This window comes from Euleptes europaea, chromosome 20 (genome assembly GCF_029931775.1).
Source record: "Euleptes europaea isolate rEulEur1 chromosome 20, rEulEur1.hap1, whole genome shotgun sequence".
NCBI lineage: Eukaryota > Metazoa > Chordata > Lepidosauria > Squamata > Sphaerodactylidae > Euleptes > Euleptes europaea.
Window position 1 is genome coordinate 21,983,599 of NC_079331.1, and position 14,467 is coordinate 21,998,065.

Genomic DNA, 14,467 nt, shown 5'->3' on the forward strand with positions numbered 1-14,467 from the left:
TTTGATTCCCCACTCCTCCACATGAGTGGCGGAGGCTAATCTGGAGAACTGGATTTGTTTCCCCACTCCTATACACAAAGCCAGCTGGGTGACCTTGGGCTAGTCACAGTTCTTTTAGAGCTCTCTCAGTCCCACCTACCTCACAGGGTGTCTGTTGTGGGGAGGGGGAGGGAAGATGATTGCAAGCCGGTTTGAGTCTCCTTTAAGTGGTAGAGAAAGTCGGCATATAAAAACCAACTCCTACTCCTCCTCTTCTTCTTCTTACAGTAGAGTGGGACTGATGCACCATCTTTGATTACTGGTTTTAAGGTTCAATTTTATTGTTGGTTTTATTATTATAATATGACTGTTAGGTTTTCAATGATGTTATCTGCCCTTAGCCGGCTTGCTGGGGAGAGCAGACTACCAATTTGAAAAATAAATAACTAAATAACTAAAATAACTCTAGGACTGCACCACCTTAGACTGCAGAACTGTTGGGGGAAGGAAGGAATGGGCTGTTGGGCAGTGGATCAAGACCATGCAAGTTCAATCTCTGGAATCATCAGTTAAAGAGATTGCGGGCAGCAGGGTTTGGGAAGAGGGGTGGTCCCTTTAGACAATTTCTGGCAGACCACGCTGGTTGCTAAGATTCGTGCAGAGGACGTTGGACTAGGTGAATCTTGATCCAATCCGGCAAGGTACTTATCATCTTTATTGGTTTGAGTCCAATAGCACCTTAAAAAGCAATAAGATGGTCTTGAAGGTTCTACTAGTCTCAAATCTTGCTGTTCTACTACAGACCAACATAGCCACCCTCCCGAAACTTATCCTCAAGATCTCTTAATGGAGATTAAACAATATATCTGACAAAGTGTTCTCTGGCTCACAAAAACTTCTGCCACACACACACACACACAACTGTGTTTTAATAAGCCACAAGATGCTTCGTTACCTCGGCAGTAACACAGACTAACCCCATTGGAATTAGTTTATCCTTTCACTGTTATGAGATCTTGAGGATGCAGACTTGCTCTATAAATTTAACGTATTGAAGGACCATAAAAGACTGGAGCCAGCTCATTGCTGGAGTTAATACTGGCCGAGTTTGACAGTAAATAAGGCAACTGTGTACACTGAGAGAAAGGAAAATTCCCAAAATTGCCTGGGCGTGGGGGGCAGAGAAAGAAGATCTGGTGCTTCTTGAGAGAAATGGTTTCAGAGAGGCTAGCCAGTTGGCATCTGCAACACTTTTATGACCATATTCTTCATTCCATTTGGGGGGGAAAACCCTATACCAACAGGTTCACCATTTGGGGAAAGACCCCACATTTTCTCTATGCAGAAAGAATGATATATCAACTACTGGGCAAATGGAATACCCCTGCAGAAAAAGCTCAGTAGTATGGGAAAGTGATGGGACCATGAACAAAGCAATTAAGTTACGTTTATGGTGCTAAAAACTGACTATGCAGAAAGGCGCCTAAGCATTAAAAAATGGAAACAAACCAGCCACCTTATCGGAACGATTCTTATCATCTGTAGCATGCTGCCCAACAGATGCCCTGAAGAATAACATTCTCCTTTCTGCGCAGGGGTAGCACACAAAGGAAGATCCAGGTTGACGGCTCTTGCATTGTATAGAAAATAGCCAGTTCGTTTCATAGGAGTGGAACATGAAATACTTTGGGGCTTTTTTTCAACTCACCGCTGGAACAATCCGGACCCCCCCATCCTGGCTCACAGTGGCAAGTATCAGGGGAAACGCATCTTCCATGGACACATTCTTCAGTGCAAAGAGCTGGGAAAAGAAACATATATATATATATTGAAAGGTAGTGTTGTACAGTGGTTACAGCATCTGACTAGGAACTAGGAGACCCTGCTGTGAATCTCTACTCTACCATGAAGCTTGCTGGGTGACGTTGATTTAGTTCCTGTCTCTCAGCATAACCTACCCTGCATGGTTGTTGTTGTGAGGATAAAATTAAGGAGCCGATGTAAATGGTTTTGTATCCCTGTTGGGGCAAAAGATGGGAGGAGGAGGAGGAGGAGGAAGAGGAAGAAGAAGAGTTGGTTTTTATATGCCGACTTTATCACTTAAGGAAGAGTCAAACCAGCTTACAATCACCTTCCCTTCCTCTCCCCACAACAGACACCCTGTGAGATAGGTGGGGCTGAGAGAGCCCTGAGAGCTGTGACTAGCCCAAGGTCACCCAGCTGGCTTTGTGTGGAGAAGTGGGAAAACCAACTCGGTTCACCAGATTAGTATCTGCCACTCACGTGGAGGAGTGGGGAATCAAACCCGGTTCTCCAGATTAGAGTGCACCGCTCCAAACCACCGCTCTTAACCACTACACCACGCAGGCTCTCAAATGAAGCAAAAAAATAAATAAACATCGCATTACAACATTAAATTTAGACAACAAAGACATTAATGTTATTTGTGTATTTTATATTCTCATGTAGATGGCAGGACATCTGCATGCCTCAGAGAGCCAGTGTAGTATAGTAGTTAGCGCATCGGACTAGGAGACCCAGGTTTGAATCCCCACATTCCCATGGAAACCTGCTGGGTGACCTTAAGCCAGTCACACTTGCTCAGCCTAACCTACCTCACAGGGTTATTGTGAGGATGAAATGGAGAATAGAATGATGTAAGCTCTCTGGGTCCCCACTGAGAAGGAAGGTGGGATATACGTGAAGTAAATAAATAAATAAAAAAACAGCTTTTTCAATGCACCATGGGTTTTATTTCTAAAACATCCAAACATGAAAACAAAGTGTGACAAAATGACAGATGGACCCTAGAAAATGAAAAGTTAAAAAATTCCATAACACCTCCAGCAATTTCTGTGCCACTAGGAATGGTCAGCCCTGACCTGGATGGCCCCGGCTGGCCTGATCTCATCTGATACCAGAAGCTAAGCAGGGTTGGCCCTGGTTAGAATTTGATCGGGAGACCTCCAAGGAATACCAGGGATGCTAGGCAGAGGCAGGCAATGACAAACCACCTCTGAACGTCTCTTGCCTTGAAAACCCTGCAGGGTTGCCATAACTCAAATGTGACTTGACGGCAAAAAAAAAAAGAGAGAGAGTGGTCAACCCAATGCATCTTGTTCTTGGCAGGGCTAGGCCAGAACTGGCCTCAACTGGAGCTAGCAACACCCACCATACGTCAATAGACACTTGGCAACAAATGCTGGATTCCAGGGAGCAGAAGGAGTTTCAGGACCTTGGAGAGCTCCCACACCAACACAAGCCTTTGTTGGCAGATAAAAAGGAAGAACATACATTAGGATAAATCCGAGTACAAATAAATAAGATTGGGTAAAACCCAATCCCAAATCAGCCATTATGGAAAGCGACACACCATTCACGATACCTGATTGCTTACTGTAAGAACCTTGCAACTGATTCAATTCTTTTTGGGTTTTGTGTAAGATAGGACGTCCTGATTTCATCAGAGAACCATTCCCTGTTTACAAAGAGCGGGTCAATGAATTGGGATCGCAACAAAGCAACAATTAAAAAGGACATGCACAAGAGATTCAATTTCACCATTCCTGCAAGGGCAAACTCTGTCTGCAAACGGGATTAGAGATTATGCCTCCTCCTGCTACTATGTCCTGCCCTGGGTGGTCCAGACTAGTTTGATTTCCTCAGATCTCGGAAGCTAACCAGGGTTGGCCCTGGTCAGTACTTGGTCAAAGACCCCCCAAGGAAGTCAGAGTCAGGCAATGGCAAATCACCTCTGTTCATCTGCCCTGACTTGGATAGCCTGGTGTTGTCAGATCTTGGAACATAAGCAGGGTCGGCCCTGGTTAGTACTCGGATGGGAGACCACCAAGGAAGTCCGGGGTTGCTACTCAGAGACAGGCTATGGCAAACCACCTCTGAATGTCTCTTGCCTTGGAAACCCCATGAGGGGGTCACCATAAGTCAGCTGTGACTTGACGGCACTTTCCACCACCACCAGTTGCTACCTTCTGGCTGTCTCCCCCACTTAAGGTTGCCCGCTTGGCATCTACCACACACCCCAGTCTTCTTTCATTAGTTGTTCCCACTTTCTGGAACTGCCTCTATAAGGCAGTTGTATCTGCTAGGACTTTAAACAGAATGTGACCTGCAGGTTTTCGGGGGAGGGGGGAAGGGGATTCTGCCATGAAGTTAGATCAAGTTAGATTATATGTGGTTTTCATCTGAATTTGTAAGCCACCTTGAGCCACAAGAAGATGGCAGGGTATAAATAAAGATGCTTCTTCAACTGAGGCATGAGCAAAATGGGCCTCTAAACTGCAAAGCACAGGTACTTAAAAGCAGGGTCATGGGTGCAAATCAAATTGTTGACCTGAGTGTTGTAGCCCTGAGCTGCTGGTTGGGAGGGGGGGGGGGAGAGAGAAGAAGACAAAGACCAAGCCGACCTGTTCTGCATTAAGAAGTATTTTGTTTGTTTCTGTTGTATTTCTCTACTTTACTTTGTTATGTAAACCACCGTGGGGCTCCACTGGAGAGAAAACTGGGATATGAATGAATGAATGAATGAATGAATGAATGAATGAATGGCAAAACAGGCTGCCAACTGTCCCACTCCTTGGGCGTGGTGGACTCTGATCTGGAGAACCAGGTTGGATTGCCCACTCCTCCACATGAGAGGTGGGTGCTAATCTGGTGAACCAGGCTGGTTTCCCCACCCCTACACATGAAACCAGCTGGGTAACCTTGGGCTAGTCACAGCTCTCTTAGGGCTCTTTCAGCCCCACCTACCTCACAGGGTGTCTGTTGTGGGGAGAGAAAGGGGATTATAAGATGGTTTGATTCTTCCTTAAGTGGTAAAGAAAGTTGGCATATAAAAACCAACTTCTTCTTCTTAGCTGTACACTTGCTGTCTAAATTTGCAAGGGATTACACATGAGGGCACCTGTTCCTCGGTAGCTGCTCCCCTCACAATAGAGGACCCACCCCAATTTACAGAGAATAGAAAAATACACAGCCATTGCCCACAACTGACTTGGGACCTTCCGTGGCTCAGGGGCAGAGGCCAGCCCATGAGTGCCTCAGTGCTACTAGGAACATTCTGCAACTGCAGCATGTAAATGCAAAGAGTCTCACATAGATTCTCAGTGTAATCCTTACAAAACTTCTCATGTAGAAGTTAAAATCTTGACAATCGGGTTGCCAACTCTGGGTTGGGAAATACCTGGAGATTTTGGGGTTGAAGCCTGAGGAGGGTGGGGTTTGGGGAGAGGAGGGTCTTCAATGGGGTACAGTGCCATAGAGTCCACCTTCCAAAGCGGCCATTTTTTCCAGATCAACTGATCTCTGTCACCTGGAGATCAAATGTAATAACAGGAGGTCTCCAGCCACAACCTGGAGGTTGGCAACCCTATTTAGCATTCAAAAGGGAAGCACGTTCCTGTAAGTTAGCTGGCCTTCAAAGAGGAATCAGAATTCAAAATGGTGCTTCCACGACTTTATTTATTTCGAACATTTTTATGCCACCTTTCCACCCGATCAGGGTTTACAAGGTGGCGAAATTAAAAACATAAATTTTTTTAAAGAACTAAAATATGGTTAAATATATATATAATTCAGTTTAAAACACCAGAACAAATAGCACCAGAAGGAGGGCCAATAAGTGTTATTGGGGGTATGCCAGACGAAACTAAAACATCTTCACCTGCTGGCAAAAGACACGGATAGAGGGAGACTCCCTGGGGAAGGAGTTCCAAAGTTTTGGTGCCACGACGGAGAAGGCCCTTTCTCAGCTCACCACCTGTCTAGCCTCAGATGGTGGGGGCAACCAAAGCAGAGCCTCAGCGGATCTGGAGTGAGCGGGTTGGTTTGTATGGGAGAAGGCGGCCCTTAAGGTATGTTGGTCCTGGGCTTTATGCACACAATGGGAGCAACCCTTGCCAGATTCCAGGCCCTATCATAGGCTGTTTTAGAAGGGAAATTTAAGAAGATCCCTAGATCAGAGAGATTTTGTCCATTTGGGACAGTTGACATTGAAACCATTGAACATGCACTGATATGTTGCCCATTCTGCCATGAAGTTAGATCAAAGCTTATTTCCCCCCTACTTGGTAAATTCCCTGTTGAGTCAGTTGAGCTTTTGGCAAAGAAGCTCCTATTAGGAGAGGATCCTCAGCTTATGCCCCAAACCGCCAAGTTATGTGCTGTTGCGCAGAGGTTTATTAGAGAATGATCGTTAGAATATTTTACAATTTTATCAATTTTAAGGTGATAATTTTAATCAGGGGTTGTTTTTATTGATCTTACACTTTTATTTGTACAGGAAGTCTGATTCTGTGGTGCAAAACTATTGAGTCTGGAAATTTTGGTGCGTTGGCATGTGATTGGTCACTTGACCATATTAATAAATTTGATTTGATTGGACACAGTGTGTGCAAGGCACAACGGCTCAGCCTCAATCCCACCATCTGCAATATGGAACAACTACTAAGGGCTTACTTCAAACAGTTCAGAAAGAAAACGAGCTAAAACGGTAAAAGGCTTTGCTCGTTTAACAATGACATCTTTTTAAAAACAAAACAAAACTATTGCAGTCCCAACACAATAGCTTTGGATGCAATAAATCAAATCTCCTCTGCCTGCCAATACCAGAAGCCAATTTAAGTGCCCTCTTTGGAAATGGAGCCGCGGCTTGCACAGATTTCTAGATCTGTCCCGCGAAATGAGAGCGGGGGAGAGAGAAGGCTCCGCTGCTGTAATCTTTAGCATTTAATTAATTTTTCATTCTATTAACATTCCACATAATAGGATACAGCACTCCCCGTGGCACTCTTCCGAATGTACTTTTGCAAACGATCTCGCCGATTAATGGAAGTATAAAAATTACTCCCACCAAAAGGTCAGGCAGGAATAAAGACAAGTCCGTGCTCCAGGGCGCTGCCCTCTTCCGCACACTGCCAAAGCCCCCTGGAGTAAAGACGATTCTCAAGTGCAAGCAAATTAAGGAAAGGCAATATCTTCCAGGATAGGAGCTCCGGCTGCTCGGTGGCAAGAACGCCGCTGCTTTGCCACTGTTTTTTTCACACCAGTGGTCCCCTCCCCCTTTTCCCCCTCCGGGCCATTTCTGCCGAACCATCCAGCACCTCATTGATTAGTTTATTATTAGCATGCTTGGCATGAGTAGGAGATCAGTATGAAGCTGGATTCAGCCTGGTAATAAAATGACCTACATCAAAGTCCTGCCAAAACGGCCAGCTCGGTAGCAGATGCGTTTAGCATGAGAGATTGGGCCGTGTTCAAGGTCACGCAGGTGACCCTTCCTGGGCACGGAATTGATGGAGGGCTAGTTGGTGAGGAGGAAAGGCCAACATAACAGAGATTCTTCTGATATTTATCCGGTTTGCTTATCTAAATTCCAACCATGATTTATTGCTGCCTCTCTTTAATGACTGCAGTCATCGGCTCAAGTGCCGTTCATACCACCAACCTTCGGTGAAAAGTACCTATACATTTAATCCATTACCAGCACTTACTTTCCCCCTCTGACCCACAAGCTGGTGTTTCAATAGCAACGCTGGATAAGGAAACCAGTTGCCTAGAAAACAGGACTTCTACAGGGTAGCCCACAAAGGAAAATCTTAGAAAGGCGGCCACAACATCATACCACATCATTGGGGCGCTTTGCAGAGTTAAAAATGCTTTCTGTACAAATTTCTCACTAATTATTAGAAGGTAAGTATATAAGTGCCATCAAGTGGCAACCAACTTATGGTGACCGCAGCAAGGGGCTTTCAAAGCAAGTGAAGAGTGGAGGTGGTTTGTTCATGGAAGAGAGGGGTATTCATGACTACTAGTAAAAATGGATACTAGTCATGATGCACACCTATTCTCTCCAGGATCAGAGGAGCATTTCTATTATATTAGGTGCTGTGGAATACAGGCAGGGCTGCTGCCATCATCTTGCTTGTGGGCTTCCTAGAGGCATCTGGTTGGCCCCTCTGTGAACAGACTGCTGGACTTGATGGGCAGGGTCTGATCCAGCAGGGCTTTTCTTATGTTCTTATTTAGGACGGGGCTATTCATGGCTACTAGTCAAAATGGATGCTAGTCATGATGCATACGTATTCTCTCCAGGATAAGATGAGCATGCCTATTATATGAGGTGCTTTAGAACACCGGCAGGATAATGCTGCTGCAGTTGTTTTGTTTGTGGGCTTCCTAGAGGCACTTGGTTGGCCACTGTGTGAACAGACTGCTGGACTTGATGGGCCTTGGTCTGATCCAGCATGGCCTTTCTTATGTTCTTATGCCGTTGCCGTCCTCTGCAGAGACTTCCTTGGCGGTTCCCCATCCAAATACTGACCCTACTTAGCTTCCGAGATCTGACGAGATCAAGGTATACCATACCACCTTCCCTCTCCCTCATAGGGTAGGTGAGTATTATTATTCTCCAATAAAATACAGAGGGGCTGAGAGAGAGGATGCCAAAACTAAGCCTTGGAAATGTATAGGACCAATCAACTATGTACTCACATGTCCACAGTGTGCATCTCCATCATACCTGACCACAGCCCATTGCTCTAGTAGATGTAGGGTTGCCAACTCCTGGCAAGGAAATTCCTGGAGTGCTGAGGGTAGAGCACAGGGGTTGGAAAGGGGAGAAGCCTCGAAGAAGATGAATGTGCCATCAAGTCTCAACCAACTAATGGCAACCTCTCCCAAGCGGCACTCCAGGGAGGAGATAAACAGAGGTTGTTTAGCACTGCCTTCCTCCACATAGTAATACCATCTTCCTGGGGGGGGGGGGTCCCCCATCCAAGTACTGGCTGTGGCTGACCCTGCTTAGCTCCCAAGGCAGGTTGAGCTTGAGCCAAACTGGACTAATCGGGCTGCTAGAGCAGGGATGGGGAACCTCAGGCCCGGGGGCCACATACGGCCCCCGAGGACGTTTTTTGTGGCCCTCGGGAGCTCCGGGGCCCTGCCGCAGAGGCTGGACACAGGATGGCCCTCCCCGAGGGTGTTCCTGGGGCCGCGGCTTACAGGGGTGCTGCGGCGCCCTTTGGACCTCCTCTCACTGACTGTCGGCTGTTGGTCGGCGAGAGGAGAGGGGAGTGGGAGGGACGCTTCCCCCAAGGCTGCCCCCTACAGCTACAGTGTGCAGGAATGCCGCGGCACACTGTAAGCCCCTCTCGCTTCCTGTCGGCTGTTGAGCAGCAAGGGGGGGAAGAGGCTGGCGGCTCCCGGCGGCAGAGTATGCATGCAGGAGCCGATAGGGCTTCGGGGGGGGGGCTTTTGTGGACTCTGGGGGGGAGAGAGTATGGAGACTGGGGCCCAGTGGTGCGGGGTTCCGTGCGCCGCCGTGTGTGTGTGGGTGGGGGAGGCAGGGAGGCTGGGGCCCGGTTGAGCGGGGCCGGCGTACATGGGTGTGTGTGGGGGGGGGAAGGCTTTTCTCTCTTTTCTTTCTCTTTTTCTGTCTCTTTCTTTGTCTCCCTCCGTCCTTTTCTTTCTTTTCCTCCGTCCTTTTCTTTCTTTCTCCCCTCTCTCCATTTCCCCATTAAAATGTCCCCATTAAAAATGGCACACGAGATACACAAACCAGTTGCAACTGAGCATGCATCTCACTACAGCAGGGGGTTCAAACCGTTACTTTGGGGGGGATGGGGTAAAGAAAGTAACCTTTTCATGCCACTCCAGCTAAAAGCAGAAGCAAAAGCCAGCCAGCATCAATCAAGCCTGCTAAATCAATAACGCCATTACCATAATATTCCCCTGCATTATTCCCACTGTAATATCTGCCATCAGACCACTTCCAACTTACCGGCCACCCAGTTCAAAACAGCCATTAGCACACTTAGCAATGAATTACGCGCATCTTCCACCGGTTAATGAAGTTAAGACACTTGCTGACTCAGCCCTGCGCAATGACCCAGGAGCCCCATTCTCCATCCCACCCCCAACCCGTTCACCAACTTCTTTATTTCTGGGGAAAGCATTTTCAGTCCTTTCATTTCCTTTCAGAAGTCCAGCCCTTTCTTTGCTAGGCAGCTGCCAAGAGAACATAAACCTGCTCTTCCGCAAGCCCACTGGCAATCCTCTGCCTCCTCCTAACTCTTCGTCTCCCTCCTTCCTTGCCACCCAGACAGACCCAAAAGCACACTTTAAAACAACTTTGCTGTGTTCACACATCAGTGAATAATGGACACATGAAGCTGCCTTCTACTGAATCAGACCCTTGGCCCATCAAGGTCACTGTCTACTCAGACTGGCAGTGGCTCTCCAGGGTCTCAGGCAGAAGTCTTTCACATCACTTTCTACCTGGACTAACTGGAGATGCCGGGGATTGAACCCAGGACCTTCTGCATTCCATATATGTACACATATACATATGAAGCTGCCTTATACCGAATAAGACCCTCGGTTCATCAAGGTCAGAATTGTCTGCTCAAGCCGGCAGCAGCTCTCCAGGGTCTCAAGGTCTTTCACATCACTTTCTACCAGCACCTTTTAACTGGAGATGCTGGGGATTGAACCTGGGACTTTCTGCATGAAAACCAGACGCTCTACCTCCGAGCCATGACCTCTCTCTAAATGTTCTAAACCTGGGACTCCTAGATCCCACACATGAAGCTTCCTTATACTGAATCAGACCTGGAGATGTCAGGGATTGAACCTGGGACCTTCTGCATGCCATGCAGATGCTCTGCCACTGAGTCATGGTCCTTCCTCACAGCCTCTGCATGAAACAAGAAAATCCAGTTGCAAATGATTGCTACAGTGCATCAACAGTATATTATCCACCAGCCTACAAAGAACAGGTGTCTGGGGGTCACCTTACAGTCTAACCAAATTTATTCCTGCATAAGCTTTTTGGAGTCAAAGCTCCCTTCCTGACATGAGGGAAGCGACGCCCGGAAGCCCACCTGAGGAAGTGAGCCCGGCCTCAGATAAAGCTTGTGTTGGAATGAATATTATTAACTCACTGTGGTGCCGGAGGACTCCTGTTGTAGTTTGCTGATACAAACTAACATGGCTGCCCCATCCGGAATAGTTCACATTGGTACCTGATGCATGTGCCACTGTGAATCACAACTGGTGCTTGCAGATTATACAAATGCTTCTGAATGGAAGCAATTTGGGGAAGGAAAAATCTCCTCAGGCTGATTGTGGTGATATGTGGGTTTGTAAGACAGAGGTACACACACATATGTTCTCCACTTATTAGCTACTGGCAAGCGCTATGCCCCTGTTGCTGCTGCAAAGAACTAAAATCAGCAACTTTTTGTGCTTAGAAACTGGAAGGTACCTCAACGGTCATCTAGTCCAACCCCCTGCACAGTGCAGGAAATTCACAACCACTCCCCCTCCCCACTCCCCCAGTGGCCCCTGCTCTATGCCCAGAGGAAGGCAAAAACCCTCCAGGATCCCCAGCCAAGCACTGGCTCCTCTCGTCCTGCCCACCCTCTCATGACCTGCCTAAGTTCACAGAATCAACACTGCAGACAGATGGCCATCTAGCCTCTGCTTAAAAACCTCCAAAGAAGGAGAGCCCATCACCTCCCGAGGAAGCCTCTTCCACTGAGGAACCACTCTAACTGTTAGAAAATTCTTTCTAATGTCTAGACAGAAGCTCTTTTGATTTAGTTTCAACCCGTTGTTTCTTGTCCGATCTTCTGGGGTAACAGAAAACATTCAGAAAGTTTGCAGGAAGGGAACAGCCACAACTTTCTCCCATGCCTTCACTAGATCGACTCCCTCCTCCTTCCTTAAATCCTGGCTTGTTGTTTCTTCCCAAGTTAATTTCCTGTCCTGCCCCTTCATCTACTCCTCCTCCCAGCATAGGTACAGAAGTGCTGTCAAATCGCAGCCAACTTATGGCAACCCCAGCAATGGACTTTCAAGGGAAAAAGAAGGAGGAGGAGGAGGAGGAGTTGGTTTTTATACCCTGATAGGGGAGGGGCTGTGGCTCAGTGGTAAAGCATCTGCTTGGCACGCAGAAGGTCCCAGGTTCAATCCCCGGCATCTCCAGTTAAAAGGACTAGGCAAGTAGATGTGAAAGTCCTCTGCCTGAGCCCCTGGAGAGCCGCTGCCAGTCTGAGTAGACAACACTGACCTTGATGGACCGAAGGTCTGATTCAGTATAAGGCAGCTTCATGTGTTCATGTGATTTTCTCTACCTTTAAGGAGACTCAAACCAGCTTATAATCTCCTTCCTCTCCACATAACAGACACCTTGTGAGGTAGGTGGAGCTGAGAAAGTTAGGAGAGAACTGTGTCTGGCCCAAGGTCACTCAGCAAGTGAGAAGCAGAGGTGATTTGCCATCGCCTCCCTCTGCAGGGTCTTCCTTGGTGATCCCCTGTCCACATACTGACCCTGCTTAGCCTCCAAGACCTGATGAGGTTGGGCTGTACCATACCATACCCCACTCCCTTCCCAGCATAACAATGAGAAAAATATTAGAGCACCAGGCAGCCTCAGATGCCAGAGCACCAAATGCGAAAGTCACTACTGAGTGTGACAGACTGCAGACTCCGATGGGGCAGCACACTACCCTCACATCTCTACAGTGCAAGTCTTGTGCACCTGGCATTGGCAATCTGAATGGAAACTACATTTGACTTCATACCATAAGTGCTCATTGGGACTCACTGGAGACCCCTTTGCCACCCCCTGTGTGTGTCTTCTTAGGCTTAGAATGGACTCTCCCTTTTCTGGTCAAAGGAACTTCTCCATATGCCTCCTGAAATCTTTCTTAAATGCTCCACTCACCTTCTCATTTATTCCCATCATTTATGCCCTGCCTTTTCCCCCAATGGAGACCCAAAGCAGCCTTCATCATTTTCCTCCCCTCCATTTTATCCCCACAACAGCCCTGTGAAGTAGGTTAAGCAGAGAGTTTATGCCAGGCCCAACACACTTCCATAACAGAGCTGAGATTCGAACCGGAGTCTCCCAGATCCTAGTTCTACTACCCCACCCCCATTCCCTCCTGCAACCACCATAACATCACCAAGTTGATCCTTTAGCTGTCGGTACACCCCCTCTCTCAAATGCAGTGGTGACTTTGATTCTTACCATTAAGTGTTGATATACTCAATTGGTTGCTGATTTTTTATGCTCATTTATTAATTTTCATTTAGTTGTACTTCATTGGTATGCACTGAACCAACAGGAACGGCAGGATATAAATGTTTAAATAAATAAGCAATAAATTCATTGTTGGTGGGTTGTTGGTTTTTAATTGTGATGCGCACGCACTTGCGGCAGGCAAAAGTAAAAAAAAAGTGATGTAAATATTTTAAACAAACAAATGCATGGACAGTATTGCTCCTATAGCACATCGATGGTGTTCTACCGATTGCTAAAGCTGTCTCAGGTGCACCAGCATATGCATGTCAGAACAAACCATTCTCCAGAGCTGCGAATGTATCCTAAGGTGCACTTTCTGCCTGTCTTCAACTCAAGAGAGAGCCTCTGCAGCAGAATAATTTGCACTTGGGAACAACATCACAAACAGCGGCTGCCGTCCAGCGCTTCAAGACAATGTTCATCTCACAGGCTATCGTTTCCCCAGTGTGATGGAGAAAAAAATGTAGTACATAAAAGATCACTCTCCTTAACATATGGCAGCCCATTCCGATTCCACCAGGACAGATGTTCCAGATGGGGAAGGAAGCTTGCTTACCAAGTATAGAAGGAGGCCATACGGAACCCTTCACCTGGAGTGGGCTGCCACTGTTTGGAAGTGGAGAGGGTGCTGTTTTTAAAAAAAACGCGCTCATGGTTGGTTTATGAGGACGCACCAATGCGTTCTCATGAATGTAATGCACCACCAGAATGACACAGAGGCTGTTTAGCAGTCTGGGGCGTGTTCGATTTAAACGGTGATAAGTGGGATGAAGTGGGACCATACCAAAGGAAAGTGGGCTATTAGCAAATGAGCCATTCTGGCACGCATCATAAAAAAAGGATAGCTCAGCAGGAGGCAGCCGGCCCTGCCAAGTCTCGAGAGCTGGCATCGCCAACCCCTTTCCCACTAGCTACGCCCAGCATTGTTCGGAAGCAGCAGGCCCCGCTTCTCCAATCTGCAATCCCAATCATGTGGAGACAAGCATCTCCAACCTGCAGAGGAAACAGTTAGTAAAGAAGAGTAGCTCCGTGTGTGTGTGTGTGGTGCATGCGTGCGTGCGTACTGTCGTCAAGTCACCTCTGACTTATGGTGACCACTGGTGGGGTTTTCAAGGCAAGAGACGTTCAAAGGCTGGATATTAGGACTTTTTTTTACAGTGAGAGTTAGGGCTGTTGAATTTTAAAAAATTCGGTATAGTTCGGATTCGGCTGAATTCGGCCCATTTAGATTCGGGATATGCCGAAGTCCGAACTCCCCCACTTCGGGTCCGTGCAATTCGGCGGGAATTCAAAGTTCGGGGAAAAAAATTCGGCCGAATAAAGCCATTAAAAACACAACTGCGCCTTTCCGTGGCTCTGGGGGGGCCTTTATGGGGGTAGAGGTCC

General features: G+C 47.3%; 1 protein-coding gene across 1 annotated transcript in view; it reads right to left on the bottom strand.

Annotated features, from left to right (window-relative positions):
• MEGF11 (multiple EGF like domains 11) overlaps positions 1-14,467 on the bottom strand; it is a 385,704-nt gene that overhangs the window by 323,045 nt on the left and 48,192 nt on the right. Inside the window, exon 5 of the mRNA XM_056865833.1 lies at positions 1,688-1,780. Coding sequence (XP_056721811.1) covers positions 1,688-1,780 — 93 coding nt within the window. The remainder of the gene's footprint in view (positions 1-1,687; positions 1,781-14,467) is intronic.